The following is a 26,879-nucleotide window of genomic DNA, read 5'->3' as shown; positions in this document are numbered from 1 at the left end:
CCTGGGAAGGATGAAGGTAGCTCTTGGAGAAATTCAGTATGTACCCGAGAGACGCGAGGAAAGCTAACACGCGACCCACCGCCTGCCGGCAAGTGCCTCCGCCTTGGCCCTGACGAGCCAGACGTCCAGGTAGGGGTGAACAAGTATCCCTTTTCGGTGGAGAGCTGCTGCCACCACCACCATGACTTTGGTGAAGGCGTGAGGTGCAGTCGCGAGATCAAAGGGAAGCGCCCTGAACTGGAAGTCCCGATGGAGGATGTGAACACGAAGAGACTACGGTAGCCGCGATGAATCGGAATATGGAAACACGCCTCTGTCAAAGCAAGTGAGGCGAGGGAACTCTCTCCGGGCGAAATGGCACGAGGACCACTCGCACGAGTTTTCATGCGGAAAGCGGGATCTTGAGAGCCCGGTAGGGTAGACTGTTTATGAGGTCTAAAGATCGGACGAAAGACCCATCCTGTTAGGGAAGACGATAGTAAATAGAATACTGGTCTGCGGCAAATTTGCTGTCTGGAACCCGGGACCACCACGCCCAGACACGGGCCAGGCGGGGGTTTGCTCACACCGCTTGCCGCTGGGACCGCCTGCACCGGGGAAATAGAAAAAGGATCTTGAGAATCTCGAGCAAAGCGAAGGTGTACCCGTCTCTGAGGATGTCGAGGACCCAATGGTCAGACATGAATTTGACCCATGCCACGAAAAACAGGGAGAGTTGACCGCCTCTAGGGAAGGGGACAGAGGAATGAGTCAAGTGAAACTTCATTCTGTGGCAGGCGTAAGAATGGAGCGCAGGGCTGGCCCTCGCGAAAGGGATGGCACCCATGGGGAGGCTGCGACCAAGACGGAAAAAACACGCTGAGTCGTCACCCTGCCCGCGTGGGGTATACCGTCTCTGGCCCAGATAACGTGGACGAGAGGGTATAAAAGGAACGGGATGGTTTCGGACGGTCCGCTGGAAGCCTATGAACCTTACTTTCCCCCAAGGAATCCAGAGTTTCTCAAGGTCCTTGCCAAGGAGAGCAGCTTACCTTTGAACAGCAACGTGCCCAAACCGGGCTTTGGAAGACGGATCGGCCAACCAATGGCGCAGCCAGAGGAGCCGTTTGGCGGACCTTGCCAAAGCCATCGCTTTGCCTGGACGTGGAGAAGGTCGTATGCGCAGCCTCTGCCCACGGGGGCCCTGGGTGCAGAGCAACTGTTGAACCCACCTGAGACCTGCCCGCAGCATGAGACTGCTGCAAATAGTCGCACGCACCCCCAGCGCCAGGACATCAAACATGTGCTTTACATGAGCCTCGAGCATGCGGACCTGGGCGGCTGTAAAAGCCAGAAAACCCTCCTGTATCGTGACCGCATAAGTAGTCCACGGAGGGATTATTGTCTTTTGGGGTTTTTTTTGTTTTTTAATCTAAGGCATACCTCCGGGAGGGGGAGCTTGTCTAGTTGCATGGCCCGCCCAGAGTCCTGTCTCGGGAGCGTTCCATTCCCGCAGGCGCTACCAACTTGTGGTGTAGGATGAGAGGGGAAGGCGACTGCTGGATCCCTGATTCCCGCCAGGACCAGGTCCATATCCTTGGGCAAAGAGGCCGTAAGGGAGTCCGAAGACCCTGGGGTTGTCCCCCTCCAGGGGTGGAAGGGTATCCTCCGCGTCCGGATTGGCGGCAGGATCCGGGAGTACCGGATCCACCGGGAGGTCGGGGGAGGGGCACCCCGGGACCACCTGCGCCCCAAGGGACCCCGGGGGCTCCGCAGCCGGTCTAACCGTCAACGGCACGGGGCGGGTAAATTTTTTTTTTTGGCCGGGGGGGGGGGGGAACCTTCCTCCTCCTGCAGGCTAGCTAATTAAAATCTATGCAGGAGGGCAAAATTAGATAAAAAACGAGCCCTGGAAGTCCCGGGTGGGGGAGGGGGAGGGTGACAGAAAACCCATCCTGAGAGGCCAGGGGGCTGAAATCGGGGGGTAGCTGCAAAGAAAAAAAAATCGGCCCCCCAGCCCCAGGGAGCTCCGAAAATGGAGCAGACAAAAAAAATCCAAAATGGCCGCCGTTCCTGGACTTTCCCAACCCGGGAACGGCCTGGCCAGCTCTGGGGAGTCGATCCCTGGGCTAAATTTGCCAGCCCTGCTGAGGAGGGACCTACCCCATCCGGCAGGGAGGCAGAGAAGAGGCCCCCTTGCAAAAAAAACAAACAAACACGAAGGGGCTTGCAGAGAAGAGGCAGGCTGCCTGCCGCGGCAAAGAGAGAGCCGCTTTGAAGGAAAAAAAAGGCTGCAGAGAAAGTTTGATTGACAGCCTGGAGTGAAGCAGGGGGGAAACCTGCTGACTCCTGCCTGTCTGGCTGCCGGTTCAAGCCCAGGTGGGGGACAAAGACACAGAATATTGGTCTGCTGCTGTAGGTAAGTATTAAAAGCACTGGGAGCACTTTTAAAGCTTAAGCCTGTTTCTGTGTCAATTTTTTTATTTTTTGTAAAAAGACTGAGCACAGCAGCATAACATTAGACCCTTCAGCAGCTGGGGGGGGGGGGGGGGGGGGGGGGGGAGACGAGCCCTGGACAGACTCGGTCCCCCACACCTGGAAGCGGGTAACGGACACAGGCTATGCACTGCACAAGGGGCAAAGCCCCCCTGAGTCCGGGCAACACGCAGGAGACGGAACAGTCCTGAAGAAAAAAATCCACAACTTCCTGACTAACCGTTTAACTTTATTTTAACAGGAAGAAAACAACTACAAAATCCCTAAGGAATAAGTACTTGCTTGATCCCAGAAGGAAGGAAGAGAAAGAAGGCTAAACTAGCCTAGATCAGGAGACCGAAGGGAGACGTGCTGCACCTGCTAGAGACAGACAAATACTGAAGGGTTACAGGATTGGTTCTGTCCTCATATAGGATATCCTTTCAGTTTTAGTCTGTCTCCATCTGCTGGAAAGGGAGGCTCAACCCACAGTCTGGACTGATCCAGGTACATACAGGGAAATAAATGTTGAATAGAGTGGAGGATAGTGAGGAGCCTTGGGGTATGCCTCAAGGTGAGTTGAAGGAGTCCTGATTCACTGTTTCCAAGTTTGACCTTGAATTGTCTGTATATCAAGATAAGATTTGAACCAGCAAAGTGCGGTAGCAGTTATGCCAATATTGGAGAGTTGGTTTAACATGATTTCGTGGCTGATAGTATCAAATGCAGACGAGAGCAATGTTCATGTGCTGTAGCCTCTGAAAAAGATTGTTTTATATTGAAAAAGTTAATTTCTTTGGTTAAAAGTTCATTTAGCTGAACATTTTCCATGTTTTGAAACCCACTAGGCATTTGTCAATTTCCCACGCCTCCCCAGTGCAGTTTGGGTAAAGAGAGAATTGAATTATACTGTAAAAATCCAGGCAATGTATATTTCTTTTTTTAATATTCCCAGTAAACACACAAATAAGCCTCCATCATATACCACTCTTTGAAGAACCCACAAATATGAAGAGCAATTAGCTGTGCAAGGGAGTAATGTGCTTCCTGCACATTATCAGCTCTCCAAAGACAGCAAGTACTTTTTATGAAGTTTGTTGGAAACTACCAATTTCTGACAAATTTAATAATGATGAAGGATATGCCAGAGACAAAGCAGAGTGCCAGAACATACTCATTGTTTTCAAAGTCAAACTGTATTACCAATAAATATGCTCAACACTTTATCAGCCCATTTGCAAGAAACTGAACAATAAATGTAATTGGCTTTATACATTAAAGGGGGACCACTGTTTTGCTAAAGATAATGTAGAGATACTTACCTGATAATCTCGTTTTCCTTAGTGTATGCAGATGGCTCAAAACAAATGGGTATAGTGTGCCCGTGCTAGCAGTTGGGACGGATCTGACGTCAGCACAGGTACATATACCCCCACAGGAAGTGCCGCAAATCAGTAATCTTCCTTGCAAAAGCTGTAGCGGACCGATCAATTAATGAACAGGATTACCCTGACCGATTGATAGTAGCTGGAGACCGCCAGTGATCACAACTGGAAGGCGTCGACACCCGGCGGGTGGATGGCCTATTATAAGAAAACATGGCTTACCGTGAGTCCGGTGAATCCCCATGTATGCCGGCAGCCTGGGCGGGATGCTGAGGTCCATCTGCATACACTAAGGAAAACGAGATTTATCAGGTAAGTAAACTGTAAACCGAGGTGATATGTATTTTATACAGGACCCCGGTATATAAAAACGAATAAATAAATAAATAAATAAGTAAGTTATCTCTACATTTCCTAGCGTGTAGCAGATGGACTCAAAACAAATGGGATGCGACAGCTACTCCCGGACTGGGCGGGAGGCTGCCCGAGGACAGTGTAGGATTGCCCTCGCAAATGCTGTGTCCTCCCTGGCCTGGACATCCAGACGGTAGAATCTGGAGAAGGTATGGAGGGAGGACCACGTCGCTGCTTTACATATCTCTGCAGGCGACAGCAGCTTAGCTTCTGCCCAAGAGGCAGATTGTGCTCTGGTAGAATGAGCCTTGACCTGTAGAGGCGGTGGTTTTCCCGCCTCCACGTAGGCTGCCTTGATCACTTCTTTAATCCAGTGGGCGATGGTTGGCCGTGAGGCCGTTTCCCCTTGCTTCTTCCCGCTGTGCAGGACAAACAGGTGGTCCGTCTTTCGTACTGCTTCTGACATTTCCAGGTATCTGGACAGCAGTCTGCCATGTCGAGATGGCGTAGCCTTCGACCTTCCTCCGACTTCTTCAAACCTTCCGTGGTAGGCAAGGATATGGTTTGGTTGAGGTGAAAGTGTGAGACCACCTTGGGTAAAAAGGATGGCACTGTGTGAAGATGGATAGCCTCTGGAGTGATTCTGAGAAATGGATCACGACAGGATAGTGCTTGTAGCTCTGAGATGCGGCGTGCGGAACACACAGCCAGCAAGAACACATCTTCAAGGTTAACAAACGGAGGGACAGGCCTCGAAGGGGCCTGAAGGCTGATCCCGCCAAAAATTCCAATACTAGGTTGAGATTCCACAAGGGCACTGGCCACTTCAGTGGCGGGCGAATGTGTTTGACTCCTTTCAGGAAACGTGAGACGTCTGGGTGTTAGGCAATGGTGTTGCCGTCACTCCTGGGACCGTAGCAAGACAGCGCTGCTACCTGAACCTTGATGGAGCTGAGGGACAGACCCTTCTGAAGTCCATCTTGTAGGAAGTCCAAAATGATAGGAATCTTAGTGGCATGCGAGTTGGTGCCGTGAGAGTCGCACCAGGCTTCAAAAACTCTCCAGATCCTGATATATGTTAGGGATGTGGAGAACATGCGTGCTCGGAGGAGTGTATCTATAACCGGCTCAGAGTATCCCCTTTTCTTCAGTCGAGCCCTCTCAATGGCCAGACCGTAAAGAGAATTGAGCCGGATCCTCGTGGAGGATGGGACCTTGCCACAGCAGGTCCCTGTAGGGAGGCAGAGGTAGAGGGTTCCCTGCCAGTAGTCTTCTCATGTCTGCGTCCCAGGGTCTTCTTGGCCAGTCCGGGGCCACTAGAAGAACTAGGCCTCTGTGTCGCTGAATCCTGTGTACAATGGCACCCAGCAGGGGCCATGGAGGAAAGGCATATAACAGGATCCCCTGAGGCTACGGCTGTACCAGGGCATCGATCCCCTGAGCCCGAGAATCCCGCCTGCGGCTGAAATATCTGGGTACTTGAGCGTTGGACCTGTCCGCTAAGAGGTCCATGGCTGGCGTCCCCCATTGATCCACAATTATCTGAAAGGCTGTGGGTGACAGCTGCCACTCCCCCGGGTTTAGGCTTTCTCTGCTGAGGAAGTCTGCCATCGTGTTGTCCTTCCCGGCAATGTGGATGGCGGAGATGTCCTGGAGATTTGCTTCTGCCCAAATCATCAGTGGAGCTATTTCCAGGGATACCTGTTGGCTTCTGGTTCCGCCCTGACGATGTATGCCACCGTGGTGGCGTTGTCTGACCGCTCTGTCGCGAAGTCTGTGGGCAAATCGCAGGCACGCTAGCCTGACTGCCCGTGCCTCTAGTCGGTTGATGTTCCACCTAGACCCTTCTCTGGTCCACCGCCCTTGGGCGGTGAGTTTCTCGCAGTGTGCTCCCCATCCGTTCAGGCTGGCATCTGTGGTGAGCAGAATCCAGGTTGGGGAGGACATTCTTGACCCCCGGCTCATGTGGCCGGGCTGCAACCACCACCGTAGCTGATACCGCACTCTGGCCGGTAGAGGTAGGCGTACGATGTAGTTCTGTGATCGTGGGCTCCATCGAGATAGAAGGGCGCGTTGCAACGGTCTCATATGAGCCCGCGCCCAGGGCACCACTTCCAGAGTGGATGCCATGAGGCCGAGGACCTGAAGGTAATCTCGAGCTGTGGGCCGGCTGGCGCTCAGCAGGGCCTGCAGATGACTCTGGAGTTTTGATTTTCTCTTGGAGGTCAGGCTGACCTTGTCTTCTCGGGTGTCGAATTGGACCCCTAGGTATTCCAGCGACTGGGTCGGCTGTAGGGAGCTCTTGTTTAAGTTGACTACCCATCCGAGGCTCTCCAGAAGAGCTATAACTCTGTTGGTTGCCCGGTGGCTCTCCTCCGGTGACTTTGCCCTGATCAGCCAATCGTCCAGGTAGGGATGGACGAGAATTCCTTCCTTCCTGAGCGCCGCCGCCACTACTACTATTACCTTGGTAAAGATCTGCGGCATGGTGGCTAACCAGAAGGGCAAAGCTCGGAACTGGAAGTGCTGATTCAGGACTTTGAAGCGTAAATAGCGCTGGTGATCCAGATGGATTGGGATATGCAGGTAGGCTTCCGACAGATCTAGGGAGGTGAGAAACTCCACTGGCTGTACCGAATTCTTGACCGACCGTAGAGTTTCCATGCGAAAGCTGGGGACCCGTAGGTGTCGGTTGACTGACTTGAGGTCCAGGATGGGCCTGAAAGTGCCCTCCTTCTTGGGTACTATGAAATAAATGGAATAATACCCAGAATTTACCTCTCCCGCAGTTACTGGGATTATGGCTTTTAGGGCCAGGAGCCTCTGTAAGGTCACTTCTAGTGCCGCTGCCTTGAGCGGTGAACAAGGAGATTCCACAAACTTGTTCGGCGGAAGCCAAAAGAAATCCAGGTAATATCCCTCTCGGATGATGGCGAGGACCCACTGGTCCGAAGTAATCTCGACCCACCTGCAGTAGAAGAGGGTTAGCCTGCCCCCTATGGCTGCTACCCCTGGATGGGTCGGCTGATTGTCATTGTGGGTTGCGGCCGGGGCCGGAACCCGAGCCTGTTCTCTTCTTGTTATGCTTAGTCCGAAAGGACTGGTTCTTGGCCTGGGAACGAGGTGCTTGATAGCGAGTCCTGTAAGGGTTGAAGCGCTGCAAATTTCTACCTCTAGATGGTCTAGAAAAAGAACGCTGGCTCCTCCTCGCCCTGTCTTCTGGTAGACGGGGTAATGGGGAGGCACCCCATTTAGTAGCCCAGCTCTCGAGATCGCTGCCGAACAGTAAGGAACCCTTAAAGGGCATTCTTGTGAGTCGTGTCTTGGAGGATGAGTCGGCAGCCCAATGACGTAGCCAAAGCTGCCTCTGAAGAGGAGACTCCCTTGGCTGCCGTACGAACGAGGTTGGAGGCTGCATCAGTGAGAAATGCGAGAGCGGATTCCATGTCTGCTCCCTGGGTGTTGTTTCTCGCCTGTGATAACAGGAGCGCGTCACCACGGTGCAGCAGGTCGCGATTCATAGGGACATGGCTGCTACCTCAAAGGCTTGTTTCAGAATGGTGTCCATGCGTCGGTCATGCGAATCCTTGAAGGCCGCTTCCCCCTCAACCGGAATGGTGGTGTGCTTCACTATTGCGTTAACTATGGCGTCTACCCTGGGGCACGCCAACAGCTCCTTGGATGCCGGATCCAGAGGGTACATGCCTGCCAAGGCCCGACCCCCTTTAAATGAGGTCTCCGGTGCCTTCCATTCCAGATCGATTAGCTGCTGTGCTGCTTGTAGGAGGGGAAAATGGTGAGCCGGTTGGCTCAGGCCCTCTAACAGGGGGTTCATTTTAGGGCTCCCTGGGGTATCCTGGCCCAGAATGGCCAGCTCCGATAGGCATTGCGAGACCAGGCCTGAAAGATCCTCTTTCTGAAAGAAGCGCCTCATGGTCCGATAGGGCTCTATCTCCGAGGGAAGTTCACCCTCCTCGGGGGGCTCCTCACTGTCCTGGGAGCAATCCGAATCCCCATAAGCGGGGCTGTCGGGTGGTGAGTGGCTGCGCCTAGGTCTCGAGGGTCCAGGGACCGGATCAACCGGGACGGAAAGACCCATTTCGAGGAGCAGACTGCATCTGGACAAAGGCGTGAATCCCTTTGAATAATTCCACCCAGGAAAGCGAAGCCGGATCTGGCCGTAGGGGCACCAGGTCTCTCGGGTTCCCTGGTTGCTCGCCGTGGCCCGCTAAGTCTGGTGTGCTCCCTGAGGAACCGCTGGGCTGGGCCGGTCCTGTCCTGGACTCCCATGGCTTCTCACATTGGGCACATAGTGAGTCTGCTTTCCTCGCTCTGTGTGGCTCTGAGGTTGCATGCTGAGCAGAGGCTTAGAGCTTTCATGCCAGATTCTGGAGGTGCCGGCTCTGCGGCCGCATGGGCTCTCTTATGCTCCATTCGCCTGAAATTCGGTATATCGCCCAATGATGTGTGCTTAACAAGTGCTCGTAACAGCATGCGCCTAGAACGGGCGTTTTATAGATGTGCGCCTATCCACGGGTTGTCTTATAAACGTGCGCCTATCCACGGGCGTCTTATAATATCTATACGCGGGCGGCGTACAATGTGCGAACAACGTGCGCCTATCGCGTGCGCTAACATGTGCCTATCGCGAGCGCTTAGCTTTAGCAAAATGGCGACCTCCTTGGCGTGCTGCCTCGTAGGCAGGCCAGCGAATCCACATTCCTCAGAGACCAGTAAGATATATTGCCTTACCTTGTCTTTCGGTGCTTCCCGGCTGCGACCCGGGCGGTCTCCGGCTGCGGGGGAGAGTACCTTCAAACCGCCGCGCATAAGGAAGTGCGCCCGCTGCCTCTAGGCCGCTCCCGAACTCGTCTCGCTCGGAGGGCCAAGTCCACGCCGGGACAGAGGCTGCCTCTAGGCCGCTCCCGAACTCGTCTCGCTCGTGGGCCAAGCCGCGCCCCGAGCCCTCTCACTCGGGGGCTAGGTCCCTGCCGCGAACCGGCCACCGGACCGAGGCTCTTACCTCCGAGGGACCACGGAAGTCCGCTCGGGAAACTCAACTGGGTGAGTGACAGCCAGGTATCAACCTCAGGAGTGCGGGGCTTGACTTCAATAGGTTTCTTCAGGAATTTAGTCGTTAGAATTTGGAAACACGCACAGCGAGCGTTGAGGTAGCTCCAAACTGCTTTGGAGACGGAAATTACTGATTTGCGGCACTTCCTGTGGGGGTATATGTACCCGTGCTGACGTCAGATCCGTCTCCAACTGCTAGCACGAGCACACTATAACCCATTTGTTTGAGTCCATCTGCTACACGCTAGGAAATTACCATATATGAATGTAATAAATTAGTTAATAATGGAGACCTGGGCATATATTTACTAAAAGACTGCCCAAGATGGAGAAATTTATAATTGCCTGATAAATTCCTTTATTTTTGCTACACCAATCCAGAACAATTGGGTTTAGTCCCTCATCCAGCTGATGGAAGCAGAGAACTTGGGACATCACTAATACATCCGTTGATCACAGACCAGATTGAGCTAATAGTCCTCTTATAAAACATATAGGAAAATTAGTTCTTACATGTAATTTTCGTTCCTGTAGTACACGGATCAGTCCAGACCGTGGGTTGAGTCTCCTATCCAGCAGATGGAGACAGACCAAAATTGAAAGGGGTATCCTATATCAGGACAGAGCCTACCCTGCAACCCTTCAGTATAACTATTGTCCAAAGCAGCAAAAGGCATAAGGTCAAGCAAGTTAGTAATATCAATAATAAAAATGTTGAACAATCAAACAATAGAACAATAATATGAGAAACTGTGTAACTAAACGCTCTTGCATGACTACCCCTGATCATCGTAAGAGATGCTTCCGGTGCCTTCAAAGAGAACTGTAGATAGCCATGCAGGAGACCCTCCTGAAGGAAGGAAAAAAACAGAAAGAAGTCGAGCGGACATACGGATGAAAACGGGAGGGTGTCTGGACTGATCCGGTGTGACTATAGGAATGAAAATTAACAGGTAAGAACTAATCTTCCTTTCCCTGTACGTACCCGGATCAGTCCAGGACCGTGGGATGTTACCAAAGCTTCCCGGACAAAGGGTGGGACAGAGATAATCCCGCTCGAATGACCTGTCGACCGAAGGAACCAAACACTGGGCGCCTGTACGTCAAGGCGGTAATGACGAGCAAAGGTATGCAAGGATTTCCCGTAGCGGCCCTGCATATTCTTTGAGGAGAAACAGATAGACTCTCCGTCCAAGAAGTAGCTTGATAACATAAGGCATGAACCTTAAGACCGTGCCGGAACTGCCCGGCCTTGGCAAATATATGCCGAGGATGTCACCTCCTTAACCACCGAGCGATTGTAGACTTAAAAGCTTGATTACCCTGACGGGGACAACTCTCCAAGACAAAAAGGTTGTCAGGAACCCGAAAGTCATTGGTAACGGAAGGGTAATGGAGCAAAGCACGTTTGCCATCGAGTCAACGAAGATCACTCCCCTGGAGCCTGCAAGATCCTCAGCGGAAAAGCGGAAAGCTCTACCAACTGTTTGACATGGAAGGAAACACAGGCCTTCAGCAAAAAAAGATGGTACGGTCCTGAAGACTACACCTGAATCAGAGAACCGCAAGAAGGACTCTCTGATGGATAAACGCCTGAATCTCCGACACCCGTCTGGCGGAGCATACAGAAACCAGGAAATTGTCTTAAGCATCAAATCCTTGATGGTGTCTCGACGGAGAGGTTCGAAAGGAGCTGCACAGAGTGCCCGAAGGACAAGACTGAGACTCCACGATGGACAAATGGACCACACGGGCGGCCTCAAATGCTTTACCCCCTTGAGAAAATGGACTACGTCCGGGTGAAAGGCCACGGCATGGCCATCGATGGTGCCCAAGAGGAAACAGAGGGCGGGAGACTTGTACATGCAATGAACCGAAAAAAGACCCTTGGAGAAACCTTCTGAAGGAACGAAAGGATGATAGAAACACGACAAATGGGTCAAAACCCCCGATCTCTGCGCATGTATTCTTAAAGGTGTTCCAAACGCAGACATAAGCTAGCGATGTAGACTGCTTGCGAACTCGAAGCAGAGTGGATACACTTCTTCCTGATAGCCCTTTCCCCACAGTCTCCGCCGTTCAAAAACCATGCCGCTAGAAAGAAGCGATCCGTCTGATCGAAAAATACAGGACCCTGCCGGAGTAGGCAGGGGAGATGGCCGAGCCAAAGCGGACCGTCGATCGCCAGATTTACCAGATCCGCGAAATACGGCCTGCGGGGCCACTCGGGGGCTAAGAGGAAAACCGATCCCCGGTGCTCCACTCTTCCGAGAATCTTTCCCACGAGAGGCCATGGTGGAAAAACCTAGAGGAGAACGTTGTGAGGCCATGGGAGCACCAAGGTATTCACACCTTCCGAGCAGTTGCCATCAGGTCCAAGTGAGGGGAGTCCCCACCTGCGAACAATCAGAGCCATTGCTCCCTCGGACAACTCCCACTCGCCGGGATCGAGGCGCCGGCGACTGAGAAGTCGGCTTGAACATTTTCCTTGCCTGCTATATGGGAGGCCGCAGGACGATCCAGGTATCGCTCCGCCCAGGCAAAGAGTTTGCTGGCCTCCGGAGGCAGCAGACGACTCCGAGTGCCCCCTCGCCAATTGATGTAGGCTACGGTGGTGGAGTTGTCGGAGAGAACGTGCACCACCTTGCGACGGAGTAGCGGCAGAAAAGCCTTGAGGGCTAAGCGCACCACCAGGAATTCCAGGCGATTGTTGTGCCAGCATGCCTGAATTGGTGACCAGTAGCCCTGCGTTGTCTGGAATTGACAGACCTCTCCCCAGCCAGTAGTAGTAGGGGCATGCCCTTGAAGAGATGTGCCAGCGATAGCCGGCATTGTAAGTCTGCGATGGTAGAGTCAGAGATTGGTAGGTCCGTCTGGAACTCTTCGGACACCGGCTTCCAAACGGGACAACAACGCTTTCTGTAATGGACGCATATGCGCAAAGGCCCAGGGGCCCATGTGGATAGAGGAGGTCATGGTCACCAGGACTTGCAGATAATCCCACGCTGTGGGCAGCGGGAGAGCAAGAAAGTTGTTCACTTGATCGATGAACTTGAGCGCCCGAGAGTCCGGGAGGAACACTCGTCCTACTCGACTGTCAAAGCGAGCTCCCAGGGATTCCAAGACCTGGGAGGACTGAAGATAGCTTTTGGGGAAATTGATGACCCAGCCTAGTGAGGTGAGGAGAGCAAGAACTCTGTCGACTGCCCGCCTGCAAAGAGCCGCTGACCTGGCCCGCACCATCCAATCATGCAGATAGGGGTGAAGCCGCCACGACCACCATGCCCTTGATAAACGTACGAGGAGCCATGGCGAGGCCGAAAGGCAGGGCTCGGAACTGAAAGTGCTGGTCCAGGATGTTGAAACGGAGGTATCGCTGATGGTCGCTGCGAATTGGGATGTGGAAATAAGCCTCTGTCAGATTGAGGGAGGCCAGATACTCGCCGGGACGCACCGCTACTATTACTGCCCTCAGGGTTTCCATTCGAAAACGGGGATCCGGAGGGCCCAAATGACCCTTTTGAGGACCAGCATTGACGAAAGGAGTCGTCCTTCGGAACGACGAAGTAAATGGAATACTGGCAGGCGCCTTGCTGCTCCAACGGCACCGGGACTATCGATCCCAGGAACTGGAGCCTGTCTAGGGTCTGGCGGACAGCCGGCCGCTTCAGAGCGCCACAAGGGGACATGAGGTAGAGATCCTGCAGGTCCCGAGCAAATTCTATCAGCTCGAGGACCCACTGATCAGACGTAAATTTGGCCCATTCCTCGCAAATCAGAGACAGGCGTCCAACTAAGTTTCGTGCAGAGGAATGGACTGACCGGATCTCATTGGTCCCCGGGCTTGGTGGTCGGATGTTGCCGAGAACCCTCTCGGAAACCTCGGTGGCCTCGCAAGGGATGAGACCAAAACTGTGACCGGGAAGGGGTCCCTCTGGAGAAAGAACCCCGTGCCCTACTGTTGTACCGGTGTTGGCCACGGAAGCGAGTGCGCGTCAGGAAAAAAGACTTAGACTTTTTAGGGCGGTCCTCTGGCAGCTTATGGACCTTGGTCTCACCCAAGGACTTAATGAGCTGTTCTAGGTCCTCTCCAAAAAGCAGCTTACCCTTGAAGGGAAGTGTGCCCAGCTGGGCCTTGGAAGAAGAGTCCGCGGCCCAATTACATAGTCAAAGGAGTCATCTGGCCGACCCCGCTGAAACCATCACCTTGGCCTGAACACGAAGCAAGTCATAGAGGGCATTTACCCCATAGGCAATGGCGCCTTCCAAATGCTCCGCCTCCGCTGGCGGGAGGTCCTGGGTGCTAAGTAATTGTTGTTCCCACCTAAGACTTGCCCGCTGCATGAGCCTGCAGTCGATTGTCGCCCTGACTCCCAAGGCCCAGACTTCGAAGATTCACTTAAAGAAAAATTCAAGCTTGCGGTCTTGGACATCCTTCAGGGCAGTGGCGCCCACCACCGGAATCGTGGTGTGCTTGGTGACCGCTGATACAGAAGAATCCACCTTGGGAAGCTTCAGCATGTCCAAGCAATCTTCAGGGAGCGGATAAAGCTTGTCCATAGCCCTACCGACCCGGAGCCCTGTCTCAGGCACTTCCCATTCCTGTAACAGTAGTAACTTATGCATGGGATGGAAGGGAAACGTACGCGGAAGGGCTCGAAGTCCCGCCAGGACTGGAACCGCGTTTGCCGGCATCGCGGCCGTCACTGTATCCTCCGGGGGGGGGGGGGGGGGGCCCATCAATATGCAATTCCTACAAAATGAACAGACTGAGCGGTTCAAGCTCTTCCCGCTGAAAGAGATGGAGGACCCAGGGATCATCTCCCCCCATGGGGGGAGGAACGGAAGGATGTACATCTGGATCACAAAGAGGGTCCGCAGGGGTCTGGGACGAGCCGAACGCGGACTGCCCGGGTGCCTAGGGGATCCCCGTGGGCAGCGGGGCAGACACCTAAGGGATCTTCGGGGGTGGAAGGCCCGCATAGAGTCCTCCTCCTCCTGTAGGCTGGCTAAATAGGATTTGTGCACTAAGAGCACAAATGCTGAAGAAAATCGGGGGCGCAAATTTTTTGGTTTTTTGTTGAGGGTGGTGGGGGCGGACCAGCCCCGAGAATGCATGGGGCTCAAATCGGGAGGAAAAAGGGAAGAATCAGCGTTATCTTCTGCCTGGAGATCCGAATCGGCAGCACTGCTGATACCCAAAATGACCGCCGTTCCCGCGATTTGTCGAGATGGGAACGGCCTGGCCATGCATCACGGAGCGCGCCCCCGGGCTAAATTTGGTGGCAATGCCGAGGAGGGTCCCTCCCCGCCCGGCAAGCAGCCCAAACAAATTATCACGGGAGAGCCGGGGGGCCGGCTCTCCACAGGCCAGGCAGACCGAACGCGGCATGGAGCAGGGCACTGAAGCTGCGAGTAACAGAAAATAACAGCTGAGAGGGGAAACCCCCGGGGAGAAGTGCAGGCGAACAAACCCTGCGCTCTCCCGCTCCTGAGATACAGCGCTCAGCCTTGGCTCCTGCCTATTAGCCATAAGGACTGACTCCTTTGATTGACCTTCTTTCCTTTATTAAGTTTTTCCTTTTTTTTTTTTTTTTTAATTCAGGGGAATGAAACTTCCCTGACAAATACTGAGGAATGAGACTTCTCAGAAAAAGGCAGGAGCAGGAGGGCGAGTGACTGGCACCACCAGTATCGCCCCTTAGTACTAAGGTCACTGGGAAGGGAGCCTAGGCTAACAAAGTCAAGGGGCAAGCCCCCCTAGGCCCCCCAAGAGTGAGGGCGACAGCACTGTCACCCTGACACAGACAAAAAATTCCTTTATTATTATTTTTTTTTTTCAAAACAGATAATTTAGAGAGATACCTGCTTGAGCTTGCCCTGAAAGAAAAAGGAGATATCTCACAGAAAAGGGCAAGCTAACAGGGAACCGCAGGGTGAGCTGTTCCACCTGCTGGAGACAGACAAATACTGAAGGGTTGCAGGGTAGGCTCTGTCCTGATATAGGAAACCCTTTCAGTTTTGGTCTGTTCTCCATCTGCTGGACGGGAGGCTCAACCCACGGTCTGGACTGATCCGGGTACATACAGGGAATGAACAATTATGAAAAAGGCCATATACGCCAAATAAAGAATCAAAATATCTTTTTTTATAAGTAGATTCTCTTTGAAAAATTTGAAGACTAATTCTATTATTTTTTCTTTTCTAAACATCACTTCCTGGGTAGGTTTCTGACCTGGGATAGCAGAAATAAAGAACTATCAGACAAGTATAAATTTTCCCCTTCCTTTTCTTTCTGCTACATCAGAATGAATATTAGATCTGCTTTTAGATCACTTGCTTTACAAGCAGAGTCCTTTTTCATGAGAACATCCAATCTGTAAATTTTTGAAAATGAATGTAGTGTGGACCATATGGCAGCTTTACAAATCTTTGCAGGATGAACAGCTCCCAACTTATGCTCAAGAGGTTGATTGTATTCATACACCAGTTGAATGGACTGATAATTGTAAGCATGATTTTGTTTTAAATATGTGCTGTACATATAGTTTCCTTTGTCCAGCATGCTATGGTTGATTTGGTTGTCACCTAACTTTTTCCTATTCCTCTGAATAAATGAACCATTTATCTGACTTTCTGGAAAAAAAGTGTGACCTCTAAATATCTCAGTAAAATTCTGCTTACTTCTAAGTACTTCAAGAACTTAATCTTTCCCACACAGTCCACTTTAAAACTGTGAGTAGAATTGTTGACTGATTGAGATGAAAAGTAGAGATCATTCCTGGCTAACAAGGAACTGGATTAACTATATCTGTATTGGCAGAATAATTTAAAAATTGAACTTTACAAGATAATGCCTGTGTTACAGAAGTTGTCTTGCTGAAGTATTTGACACTAGAATAACTACTTTTAAGATAAGAACTTTAATTGTGGTCTTAAAAAGAATCAAAAGGCGCCATTGCTAGAGACTTAAAGAACAGATTTAAAATCCATTGTGGATAAAAACGCTCTTTAGGGTGTGCTTTGGTTTTAACTCCTTTGAAGAAACAGAATTTTCCCCCAACTCCTCCTTTAATTGTGCTTTCAACCTTTATCTAGCCCCTTTTGAAGAAAAGTGAAAATTCAGTTTGGTGAAGTCTTGCAATATAATTCGAAAGAATGCCACACATGAATATATTCCACTTACCGTTAATTTTTTTTTAGCTTATAGTAGAGGTGATATCTTGAAGGATGAGTAGCCATTCTTAACTAAAATTCTCTGAGTCATATAGCTAAATAAAATGAAAATTGGTCCTCCAATAATATTGTACTTTGAATTGGAAGACATCTGGCTCTTAGAAATCTTAGGGAATGACTGATCCTCAATCTCAAAAGATGTATATAAGGCGGTCAACCTGAGCCAAACCAGCACCAATACTACCCGAGATTCCCCCCACCTTTTTTTTTTTTAAATCGTAAAGTATGCCCCAACAAGGGGCCATGGAAGGGGAAGATTCACAGACTTGGATGAATCTTCCCCTTCATCCAAGTCAGTGTTAGTGCTACTATCCCATTGATGTCTATCATCTTTGCATTTTGCAAAATGTGATTAGAACTGATACACCTCCTAAAAGAGCTCCTGTTCAACGAGATTGAGAAGATTATGGCTTTGAAATTGGTCTATACATTTTCACTTCACTCAATATGAATTGCAGGAAATTTTTTGATTGTGGATTCCTGGACTCTAGGTTCCGCCTTATGGTAGCATGGTCACATTGTATTCCCATCACTTTATCTTATAGAAGCGGAAGAAAGTGAAATAACACTTAACTCACTGGTCTGGTCTCTAATCTAATAATTGACCATGAGGGTAAGTAAAGGTGGCTTTTTAAGTTCATTTATCTTGATTGACTGCCATTTTAATTATTGGGTAGTATGTGATGTGTCTGCTGGTTTGAAATATTTTATTGGTGTTTGAAGAATTTTTAATAATTTTTAAGAGTTTTTGTCAGATGATGTTCTATTCATCAGCTATTTTGAAACATTTTTTCATATAGTTTACAATTATTTCTGTGTGGCAATCTATAACAGCTTGACTTTTTCTGTTTTCCTAATGGGAGGTGTATTTGTGTATAGGGCCTGGTTTGATATTTGTAGTGTTACCTTTTTATAGATAGGGTTGTTCCATTTGAGTGCATGCCATAACGCAGGTGTAACTTTGTGCGGGTTAGTTTATGTTCATTATTGCAGATCCTGGGACTTTGTTAGGTGCTACATTTCTTTTTCCATTTCTCCAGAGTGGATTTTTGGTGGGGGTTTATTCCACTTTGTCTCCATATTTGTAATTTGTGGTCTTTCTGTACTTGGTGAAGGTCGATCTTGTGTGTATGACTGAGGTGAGATATTTAACTAGCATGTAGGCTCATAAAGTACATAATTTTATTTATTGTGTTTTCTTAATTGGACATGCATTGATGGTGAACTGCTGTCTTTTTATAAGTAGGGCTATTGCACCTGGAAGTAGAGGGAGTTTGTGTTGCTGTTATTGAGATAACACCAGAATATCTTTTTTGTATGGTGAGTTGTACGCGGAATGTTCTAGTTCTGCTTTTTACCCATTACTGAGGGTCGGGGGTGGGGTTAGCCCGTGATTTGTCATGTGTTCAGTATGTCTCGCATGTGAGGACCATCTATCAGGTGTGTCCCAACTGAAAAAAGGTTGAGAACCACTGTCCTAGACCATAAAAGTCTGGGTCCTCATTGGTTGCTATCACCGAACTTAGTAATTGAATATAGTCCAATGCTCTCGGGAGTGCTAAAGATTTTTTTTCTCTTTTCTTGGTAATCTTTATCACCCATTTTGCGTATATATATATATATAAACATTTTCCTTCTTATTATCTTCGTATCCGCCCGCTCTCAGGACCTCCTCTGCCGGGGCTTGCGCGGCCGGCGCAGCCCAGTCGGGGCAAGAGCTCGCTCACCGTTTCTAGATTGGAGAGCCGTGCAGAGGAGGCTTAAAAGGGAAAAAAAAACCTAGAAGAAAAACGACGAGGGAGCAGAAAACAATTAATTTAAGAGACGCCGGACCACGTGGTGAGTAACCGCGCCCCCCTGTAAGGCACCAGGCCTATCAGAGGGCAGTTTAGGGACCTTTAAATCGCAACACCTCCCGGCGGCGTCCCTCTTCATATCCGCCCGCTCTCGGCGATACCTCCTCCTCAGGACCTCCTCTGCCGGGGCTCCCACTGCCTTCTAAACGCGAGCCCACCTGCTGTTCAGCGAGCCGTGCAGGGGAGGCAAACCGCACTACAGCACAGCAGATTAAAAGAAAAAGAAGAGGGAAAGTGAAAAAGAAAAAAGGAAAGAAAATTAACAAGAGGGAAGGCGGAAAACAAGATAGGAAGCCGCCATTCCAGAATGGTGAGTTCACCATGCCCCCCAAGAGCCTCCGAGCCTATCACAGGGCTCCCTCAGTCCTTTTAAATTACCGCGCCGGGCGTCGCGCGTCCGAAGGAGCGCGAACTAAGGGGCCTGCCCCTTAGGACGCCCCTTGGAGCGTCCCAGAGCCAGGGCCTTTTCCCTCTTGCAGTCAGCCAGGGACATCTTTCTGGGTGCGTGCCTCATTACAGCCGATCCTGTGTATACCTAATACGACCATTTCCCGCAGAACACGAGTACCTCTAACGCTTACCCCGAACCTTTCTTGATGAGTCTAAGGTCAGGTAGTCACCACCAGAGGCAACCAGACACACTCCAGCCTGGCCCTTGGAGTGCCAAGTATATTTCACACCAAGCTCCAGCACTCACCTTATCCTACCTCAGCACTTATCCTACCAGTCTCCAGTACTCATCCAATCTTCATTCAGCATCCAGCCAACAAATCTCCAGCACTCATCCAATTTTTCACTCATCAGCCACTCATCCAGTCTCCTACTGCCATCAAACCAATCTCCAGCACTACCAGTTTCAATCTATACATAACAACTTCATCCTGCTCTCACCCCACCCATCATCCAAGAAATTAAGACTCGGCACTCAAAAAATCCAGCTCATCAGTTACAACAGGCCACAATGCCTATTGGTCTCCCGATTTCAATTCTACATCACAGGACCATACTCACAGAAAAACCTTCCTTGATCTCACGCCCACTCACCTACAAAACATTAATCCCCATCATGATTTCTCCTTTTACACAGATTTTAGGCCTAGCCCTTTTCTCACTGATTCTATTCAACGCTAATACTCAATGACCTGCTCCTGGACACAAATCCTGACTTCTGCGCCATAACTGAAACATGGCTTAAACATACGGACACCGCACTAATAAACCAACTTCCAACTCAAACCTACGATATATTCTCCATCCCCGAAGGAAAAAAAGGGGTGGGTATTCTCCTAGCAGCCAAAAAAGATCTAAGAATTACTCAACTCCCAATTAATTCTCCTTCAAAAATCGAAACAAGCCTTTTCAAATCAGACCATCTGCAAATCCTTCTAGTCTATGCCCCCCCAGGACTTCTGGACTCCGACGCATCACTCATGCTAGAAGTAATAGCCTCTTACCTAAATCTGGAGTACCCTACCATAATTCTGGGAGATTTTAACTTACACGTCGATAACCCTATTCTCTCAACTAATTGCGATTCATTCCTAACAGCCATGTCTGTCATGGGTTTTAAGCAGATTATAAACAAACCTACCCATAGAGCAGGTCACACCTTGGATCTCATCTTCGTAAACTCAGGCATCTCACACCCAACTTCACCCATATGCAAACCTGTCCCCTGGTCTGACTATGTATTAATATCTACCACCTTTTCGCTGGCACAAACGAGCAACAAACATGTCCCTCAACCTGAATTTTACATACAGGAAATCTTGCTCCTCAGAGGAATTACACAATCACCTTGTCCCAGAACTCCCACTCATAGACATCTCCTTGCCTAACTCAGCCCTCCACTCCTGGTCCAAGATTACAGAAACGGCAGCAAACAAACTCTGTCCATTGGCAACAAAAACACTCAAACACAACACCTCCAAAAGGCAACCTTGGTTTAACGAAGAACTTCAAAAACTCAAACACTCTCTCGACAGAAAGAAAGCAAATGGCGGAAAGCACCTTCGCCGACCTCCCTCTCCGCTTACAAATTCGCCCTCCACCAATACAAGAACTCCACATTAAAAACAAAAAGGACTTTTACGCGCACAAGATACATCATCTTATTTTTGATTCAAAAGCCCTCTATGCTTACGTATCAAATTTAACACAAACCATTACACCTGACATTCCTTTCAACAAAGCGCAAGAAAAAGCAGAGGAGTTGGCCCTTTTCTTCAACAAAATCTCCAACCTTCTAACACAACTGAGGTCCAATACTTTAGCGCCTTTCAACACATACTTCCATCCCAACAAAGACATTACTCTACAGTCCTTTGAACCCATCACAACCTCAGAGATACAATCTGTATTGAAGAAAATGAAACCATCGTCACATCCATTAGACCACATCCCATCCAAACTACTCCTGCTAATACCAGATACCAGACATTATCAATTGTTCTTTAGCCAAAGGAATCTACCCAGATGACCTGAAAATTGCCTCCATCAAACCGCTCTTAAAAAACCCCAACTTAAATCCTAAAGATCCTACCAACTTCCGTCCAATATCCAATCTCCCTTTCTTAGCCAAGGTAATGGAAAAATTAGTTAACACCAGACTTTCTGACTACCTCGAAGAACACAAAATTCTATTCCCGACCCAATATGGTTTCCGAAAATCTTTAATTACTGAATCACTAATCATATCCCTGACAGACTACCTCATCATGGGCCTCGATAAAGGTCATGCTTACTTACTGATTCTCCTGGACCTCTCAGCTGCTTTTGATACGGTTAACCACTCCACCCTACTAAATCAATTAGCGAACATTGGAATAACAGGAACAGCTTGTCTTGGTTCAAATCATTCCTAGGGAACAGAGGCTACAAGGTCAAAATACACAACAAAGAATCTCAGCATTATCCTTCCTCTTTGGGAGTGCCACAGGGCTCCTCCCTCTCACCCACGCTCTTTAACATTTATCTGCTCCCCCTCTGCCAACTGTTAACCAAATTAAACCTTAAACACTTTTTATACGCGGATGATGTCCAGATCGTCATCCCCCTCAAAGAATCCTACACAAAAACTCTAGAATTCTGGGAAACTTGTCTTCTAGAAATCGACAGACTCCTCTCCAGTCTAAACCTAATACTAAATTCTTCAAAAAGCGAACTCCTTCTAATTTCCACTGAAAACAGTAACTTCTACACAAATCCACCACCCAACTTACATTCTTCACAAGTAAGAGACCTTGGAGCTATCATTGATAACAGGCTAAACCTAAAATCATTTATAAATCAAACTACCAAGGACTGCTTCCATAAACTCCAAGTCCTAAAAAGAATAAAACCACTTTTCCACTTCCACGACTACAGAACAGTCTTGCAATCAATAATCTTCGCTAAATTAGATTATTGCAACTCTATTCTATTAGGTCTCCTCATCTCACACTAAACCCCTTCAGATGGTTCAAAACACAGCAGCGAGAATATTAACAAACACTCGGAGAAGAGACCACATTTCTCCAATCCTCAAAGCCCTACATTGGCTGCCAATTCACTACAGAATCATTTAAAAGTCCATAACTACTATTTACAAAGCCATCAATCAATACTCTCCGCTTAACCTTCAAATTCCATTCAAAAAATATACTTCCTCCAGACCCATCAGAGAGTCCTACAAAGAATCCCTACAAGTTCCACACTCCAAATCCACTCGGCACATAACCGCCAGAGACAGGGCTTTCTCCACTGCAGGACCGACACTATGGAACTCCATCCCACCAGATTTGCGACAAGAACCCCGCCTTCCTACATTTAGGAAACGACTCAAAACATGGTTATTTATGAAAGCCTTTCCAGACACCAACTGAACCTTAATCCACCATTAACTAACACTTAGACTTTTCTTAACTTGGTAATTAATAACGACCTCAACAGGGCAATTCATTAACGTAGCAAATGCTGTAACTTAGTTCACACCATTAATTGGCAAATTTGTTCTCTATGTTTGTCAAATTTGGCAATTTTGGCAAACTTGTTTTCTATGTTGAATTCCTAGCTCCTTTTCACTGCTCCAAGTTGTGTAATTCCCTTGTTTTATTGTAACTGCAACCTTTTGTCAGCACCTGTTAATGTTTATTATTATTATTATTTATTATTATTTTATTATTACTTTGTTCCTTCACCTCTTGTTAATTGTAAACCGGCATGATGCGATATTCATCGCGAATGCCGGTATAGAAAAACTTAAAATAAATAAATAAATAAATAAATAAGGAACTGAGCTCCCAAATATTCTATTGACTGAGAAGAAATTTGCTGAAATTGCTTTTATAAAATTGATTAGCCATTTTTAATTTTTGTGTAACGAAGCTACAAGTTTTGATACCAGGATTCCTTACTGGAGTGATGTTGCTCAGATCAGTAGTCCAGATAATGCGAACCATTATCAATTCTTAAAACTAAAAATCACTATTACTTTGGTGAATGTTGTTGATGTACTCTGAACTGTAAATGTTCACCAATTGTGCACTAATGAAGAAATCTCTCCTGGCCTTCTCTTAGAATATGAAAATCAGTAAGATCTGGCTAAGATAAAATTTGTCTTTCTGCTGTTAGTTTTTTATATGGAGAGTTTCAATTCAAAATATGAGACAAGCATTCTTTATTCACCCTCTTTTATATCCATTCTCCTTTGGAGTCACAAAGTATAAAGAATAATTTCTGTTTTTATTCCTTTAATGAAACCCAACATATTGCTCTCAATATAGCAATTTGCTTATGGTAGTTAGAACTGCTATTTTCTTTGCTAAACATGGCGATAACCTGTAAATCTGATGTACTGGAGAGGCTAGCAATGAGCACAGCTGTATTGCATACCTAGGACCCACTGGTCCATGCCTATCTGAATCCATTCTTTGTAATATTCTTGATTTTCTTGCTTCTTGAAAGGCCAGATTTCGATCTTTGAATCTGAAGCGTTGAGATGTAAAACAAATACAGGGTCATATCATCTAGAATCACGGTACCGACTATGAACTCTATAAAAGCAAAAAATGGACTTAGGCCTAAACTCTGGTAGTCTCTTTTTTTTTTTTTTTTATTTTAGTACTCCCTTATAAGGTCATTCAGACTATCCAACAGGCATGCAGCTGCATATTCCAGCTGAATCAGCACCTTCCTGTCAGTAAGCATCTTAATTTTAAAGCAGATACGTTCTTACAACATAGCTCAAAATAAATTGCCAATTGCACTGATAAAACATGTAGACAGAATACATGCTTCAATGATAGTTCTTTTATTCAAGTTTCAAGAGAGATGTCTCCTCCCAGAGGGATAGTTTGTTTACTGGCCACTGCAGAGATCACTCTAGCAAACCACAGCATTTAAAATAAATGATCTTGGACCTCTGAAAGAAGTAAACTGAGAAAGTCGTTTCTGCCTTTTAGAAATATCAATATTCACACATTTTAATGTAGTGGAAAGGAACATTGGTTCTTACCTGCTAATTTTCTTTCTTGTAATACCACAGATCAGTCCAGACAAGTGGGTTTATGCATCCCTACCAGCAGATGGAGGCAGAGAACAAAACTTTGAGGCACTGCTACATAAGCGAGCGTGCCACCTGCAGTCTCTCAGTATTGACCTGAACCCAAGCCAAAACTATCTAGAATTTTCTACCCCCCCCCCCCCCGGCAAATCAGAAAAAAAACAAAACAGGTTGGACTACCTTGAACTGGAATACCTATACACCGCAAGGCTCCAAAATGCCCTGCCAACTAGGAAACTAAAAAACAACTTAACTGTTGCAGCAACATCATCAAAACAGAACTGCACATCAGAGTACCAGGAAGGTCAGTCTTTCAGTAACAATACCGGGGCGGGCCTCTGGACTGATTTGTGGTACTACAGGAACAAAATTAGCAGGTAAGAACTAATTTTCCTTTCCTGAACATACCCAGATCAGTCCAGACAAGTGGGATGTACCAAAGCAACCCTAAACCGGGCAAGAATCCAAAGACCCACTCTCAAAACACCTTCATCAAAAGTCGCATCCTCTTGCGCCCGAAAATCCAAACAGTAATGCCTGGTGAAAGTATGCAGGAAGGACCACACTGTGGCTCGACATATCTCCTGCGGAGACACTAACTGACACTCAGCCCAAGAAGCTGCCTGAACTCTAGTAGAACGTGCTTTTGAGGCCACTAGGGACCAAACAACTCTTAGGCCGCAGAAAGTCTCTTTTAACCATCGGGCCAAAGTAGCTTTTGATGTCATCTCCTTTCTTCATTCCCCCAAAGAACACAAAAAGATGGTCCGACCTTCTGAAAAAATTTGTGACTTTCGAGTACCGCAAGAGAGCACGACAAACATTTCTTTCTTATCCAAACGGTGAAGATCTCTACTCAAAATAGAGCCTCTGGACCAATCCAGAAACCCAGGCAACTCCACTGTCTGATTCACATGGAAGACAGACACCACCTTCGGCAAAAAGAAGGCACCATACATACAGACACACTTTGTTGGAAGAAATATGTAAGAAAGGATCATGACAGGATAGAGCTTGAAGCTCTATCTGGCTGAGTAGACTGCAACCAGAAAAAACATCTTTAGTGTATGCTCCTTCAAGGAAGCTCAACCCAAAGGCTGAGAGATAAACATGCCAGGGACAGAACCTGAAGGGCTTCCCCACAAAACAGGTTTGTGACACAGGAGGGGTTGAAAGACATATCCCTCTTCTGAGGGAGGAAGAGACTCCCTACACTACCCTCCCAGTGTCTTCTTCCCTTAGGGTTTGATTAGGAATGCAGTCCTGTGGCTGTGGCACACAACCTGTGGTACTTGCCACGAGGGAAGCACACACACAGATTCACCCATACAGCAGAGGGCAACTGGAAAAAAGAGCCCTCTGTTGTAAAAATATGCTGACCAGCACTCATACAGTGGTATTCACTTGCTGGAGGAGGCTGCAACATGCTGCCAAAAGGCAAACAGTGGTGAGATGCTTTCCCCGCAAGTCTCCCCTGCACTTTGCGGTCCAGAAGTGATGAGAAGACCGAGACAATGACATGACGATGGCAGAAACCTGGCTTGGCTGAGAATTGCACAGACTGGGAGAATGCCACCTACAATCTTCTGAGGCATTTGGAGTAGATGCCTTGTCACACCTGACTGCACATGCTGTGCTCCACTGTCACCGTAACTCTTAGTGGAGTGCATAGGACAGTGGCGTCTCCAGTACCACTGGGGTTCTGGGTATGGCATGATTGGTGGGTGCCATTCTATGGCGTTGACCCCTCCAGCACCTGATAACACTCCAAGAGGCTGGACACAAAACTTGAACCTGCGTTGGGAACGGCTCAGTGCCATTTCCCTCATGGAATGCAGCAGCGAAGTCCATGGCGAACAACAATGCCCATTGTGTTCTGCGGTCATTCGTGCAGTAATCAACAGAGTCCATTGGTATCCACAGTGGTGACGGTGACCATAGTGCTTTCGCACTCACCAACGAGGGCACCAGACGACTCTGAACCCAGGGCTTCGAGGGCATCAATAGCCCAGTGGCATCAATAGAGACCCCAGTGCCTGAAGGAATCAATGGACTGGTGGTACCGAGGATGCCAGGGGCGCCTGCAGGCAGAGGATCTGCAGCTCTGACATGGCCCTGACATGCCTCATCGATGCCCAGAGGAACAGATGACTGCCAGTGCCATCAATCATTCCCCTCGGCTTACCTATCCATCAGAGGACATCGATGCTGTGAGCTCGATGGTGTCCCTCAATAGCGCTCATTGACACCAATGGTGCACAAATCGAGCGGGCCTCAAATGCATCCCGACCCCAGTGGCACAGAGCTCCTGAGATCATCAGCATCCATGGTGCCTGACAGCCGTAGGCCAGTGATGGGTCAGCACAATGCCCCTCAGTGCTCTGACGGGACACTGCCAAGGCACCTCGAGGGCACCAGACCACCACGCCGGAATGCCTCGGTGTACCTGAGTGCCTTAAGGGCTCCCAAGAGCCATGAAGGTCGACAGCCATGGGGATGACCAGGGCCCGATGGCCTCCATGGCAACACCACACCTCAATGGAAACGAGGACGTCAATGGTATCTGAGCAGCTCTGCACCGCGATGGCAAAGAAGCCACGCACCTTAAGAGCCCAGAGGGCGGCCACAGCACTGAGGCCATGCTCCTCGCCGAGGCATCCATGGCATGGATGGGTCCCACCTCGAAGCCCCGGGCGCTCCATGACTCCAGAGCCTTGAGTCCACAAATGCCTACGGCACAGAAGGCCCTTATGATATCGAGGGCGGTTACGCACCCCGATGGCATTGAGGGTCCCCCAGCCCCTCGAAAGCATCAAGGGTGACTATGGCGCTCAATGGCAATTTAGGTCCCCATCGCAGTCCTGACATCAATGCTTCAGATTAATGGTGCTCTGGTCAAAGAAGTGCACGGGCAACTGTTTCTGGACGTGGCGCTGAAGGTATGACAGCAAGCTACTTGCCCTGTGTTTCCTGTTTACC

At 48.8% G+C, this 26,879-nt stretch overlaps 1 protein-coding gene across 1 annotated transcript in view; it reads right to left on the bottom strand.

Moving 5' to 3' along the window:
* The window catches only part of LOC115081972 (N-acetyltransferase ESCO2-like), an 89,976-nt gene extending 63,374 nt beyond the window's left edge, over positions 1-26,602 (bottom strand). Inside the window, exons 1-2 of the mRNA XM_029586209.1 lie at positions 26,347-26,602; positions 18,460-18,554 (exon numbers count right to left, since the gene is read on the bottom strand). Of these exons, the coding sequence (XP_029442069.1) occupies positions 18,460-18,554; positions 26,347-26,602 (351 nt within the window). The remainder of the gene's footprint in view (positions 1-18,459; positions 18,555-26,346) is intronic.
* Between the last annotated feature and the right edge of the window lie 277 nt (positions 26,603-26,879).

This window comes from Rhinatrema bivittatum, unplaced genomic scaffold (genome assembly GCF_901001135.1).
Source record: "Rhinatrema bivittatum unplaced genomic scaffold, aRhiBiv1.1, whole genome shotgun sequence".
Lineage (NCBI taxonomy): Eukaryota > Metazoa > Chordata > Amphibia > Gymnophiona > Rhinatrematidae > Rhinatrema > Rhinatrema bivittatum.
The sequence above is the reverse complement of the archived record's forward strand: the minus strand, read 5'-3'. Positions and strand labels throughout refer to the sequence as shown.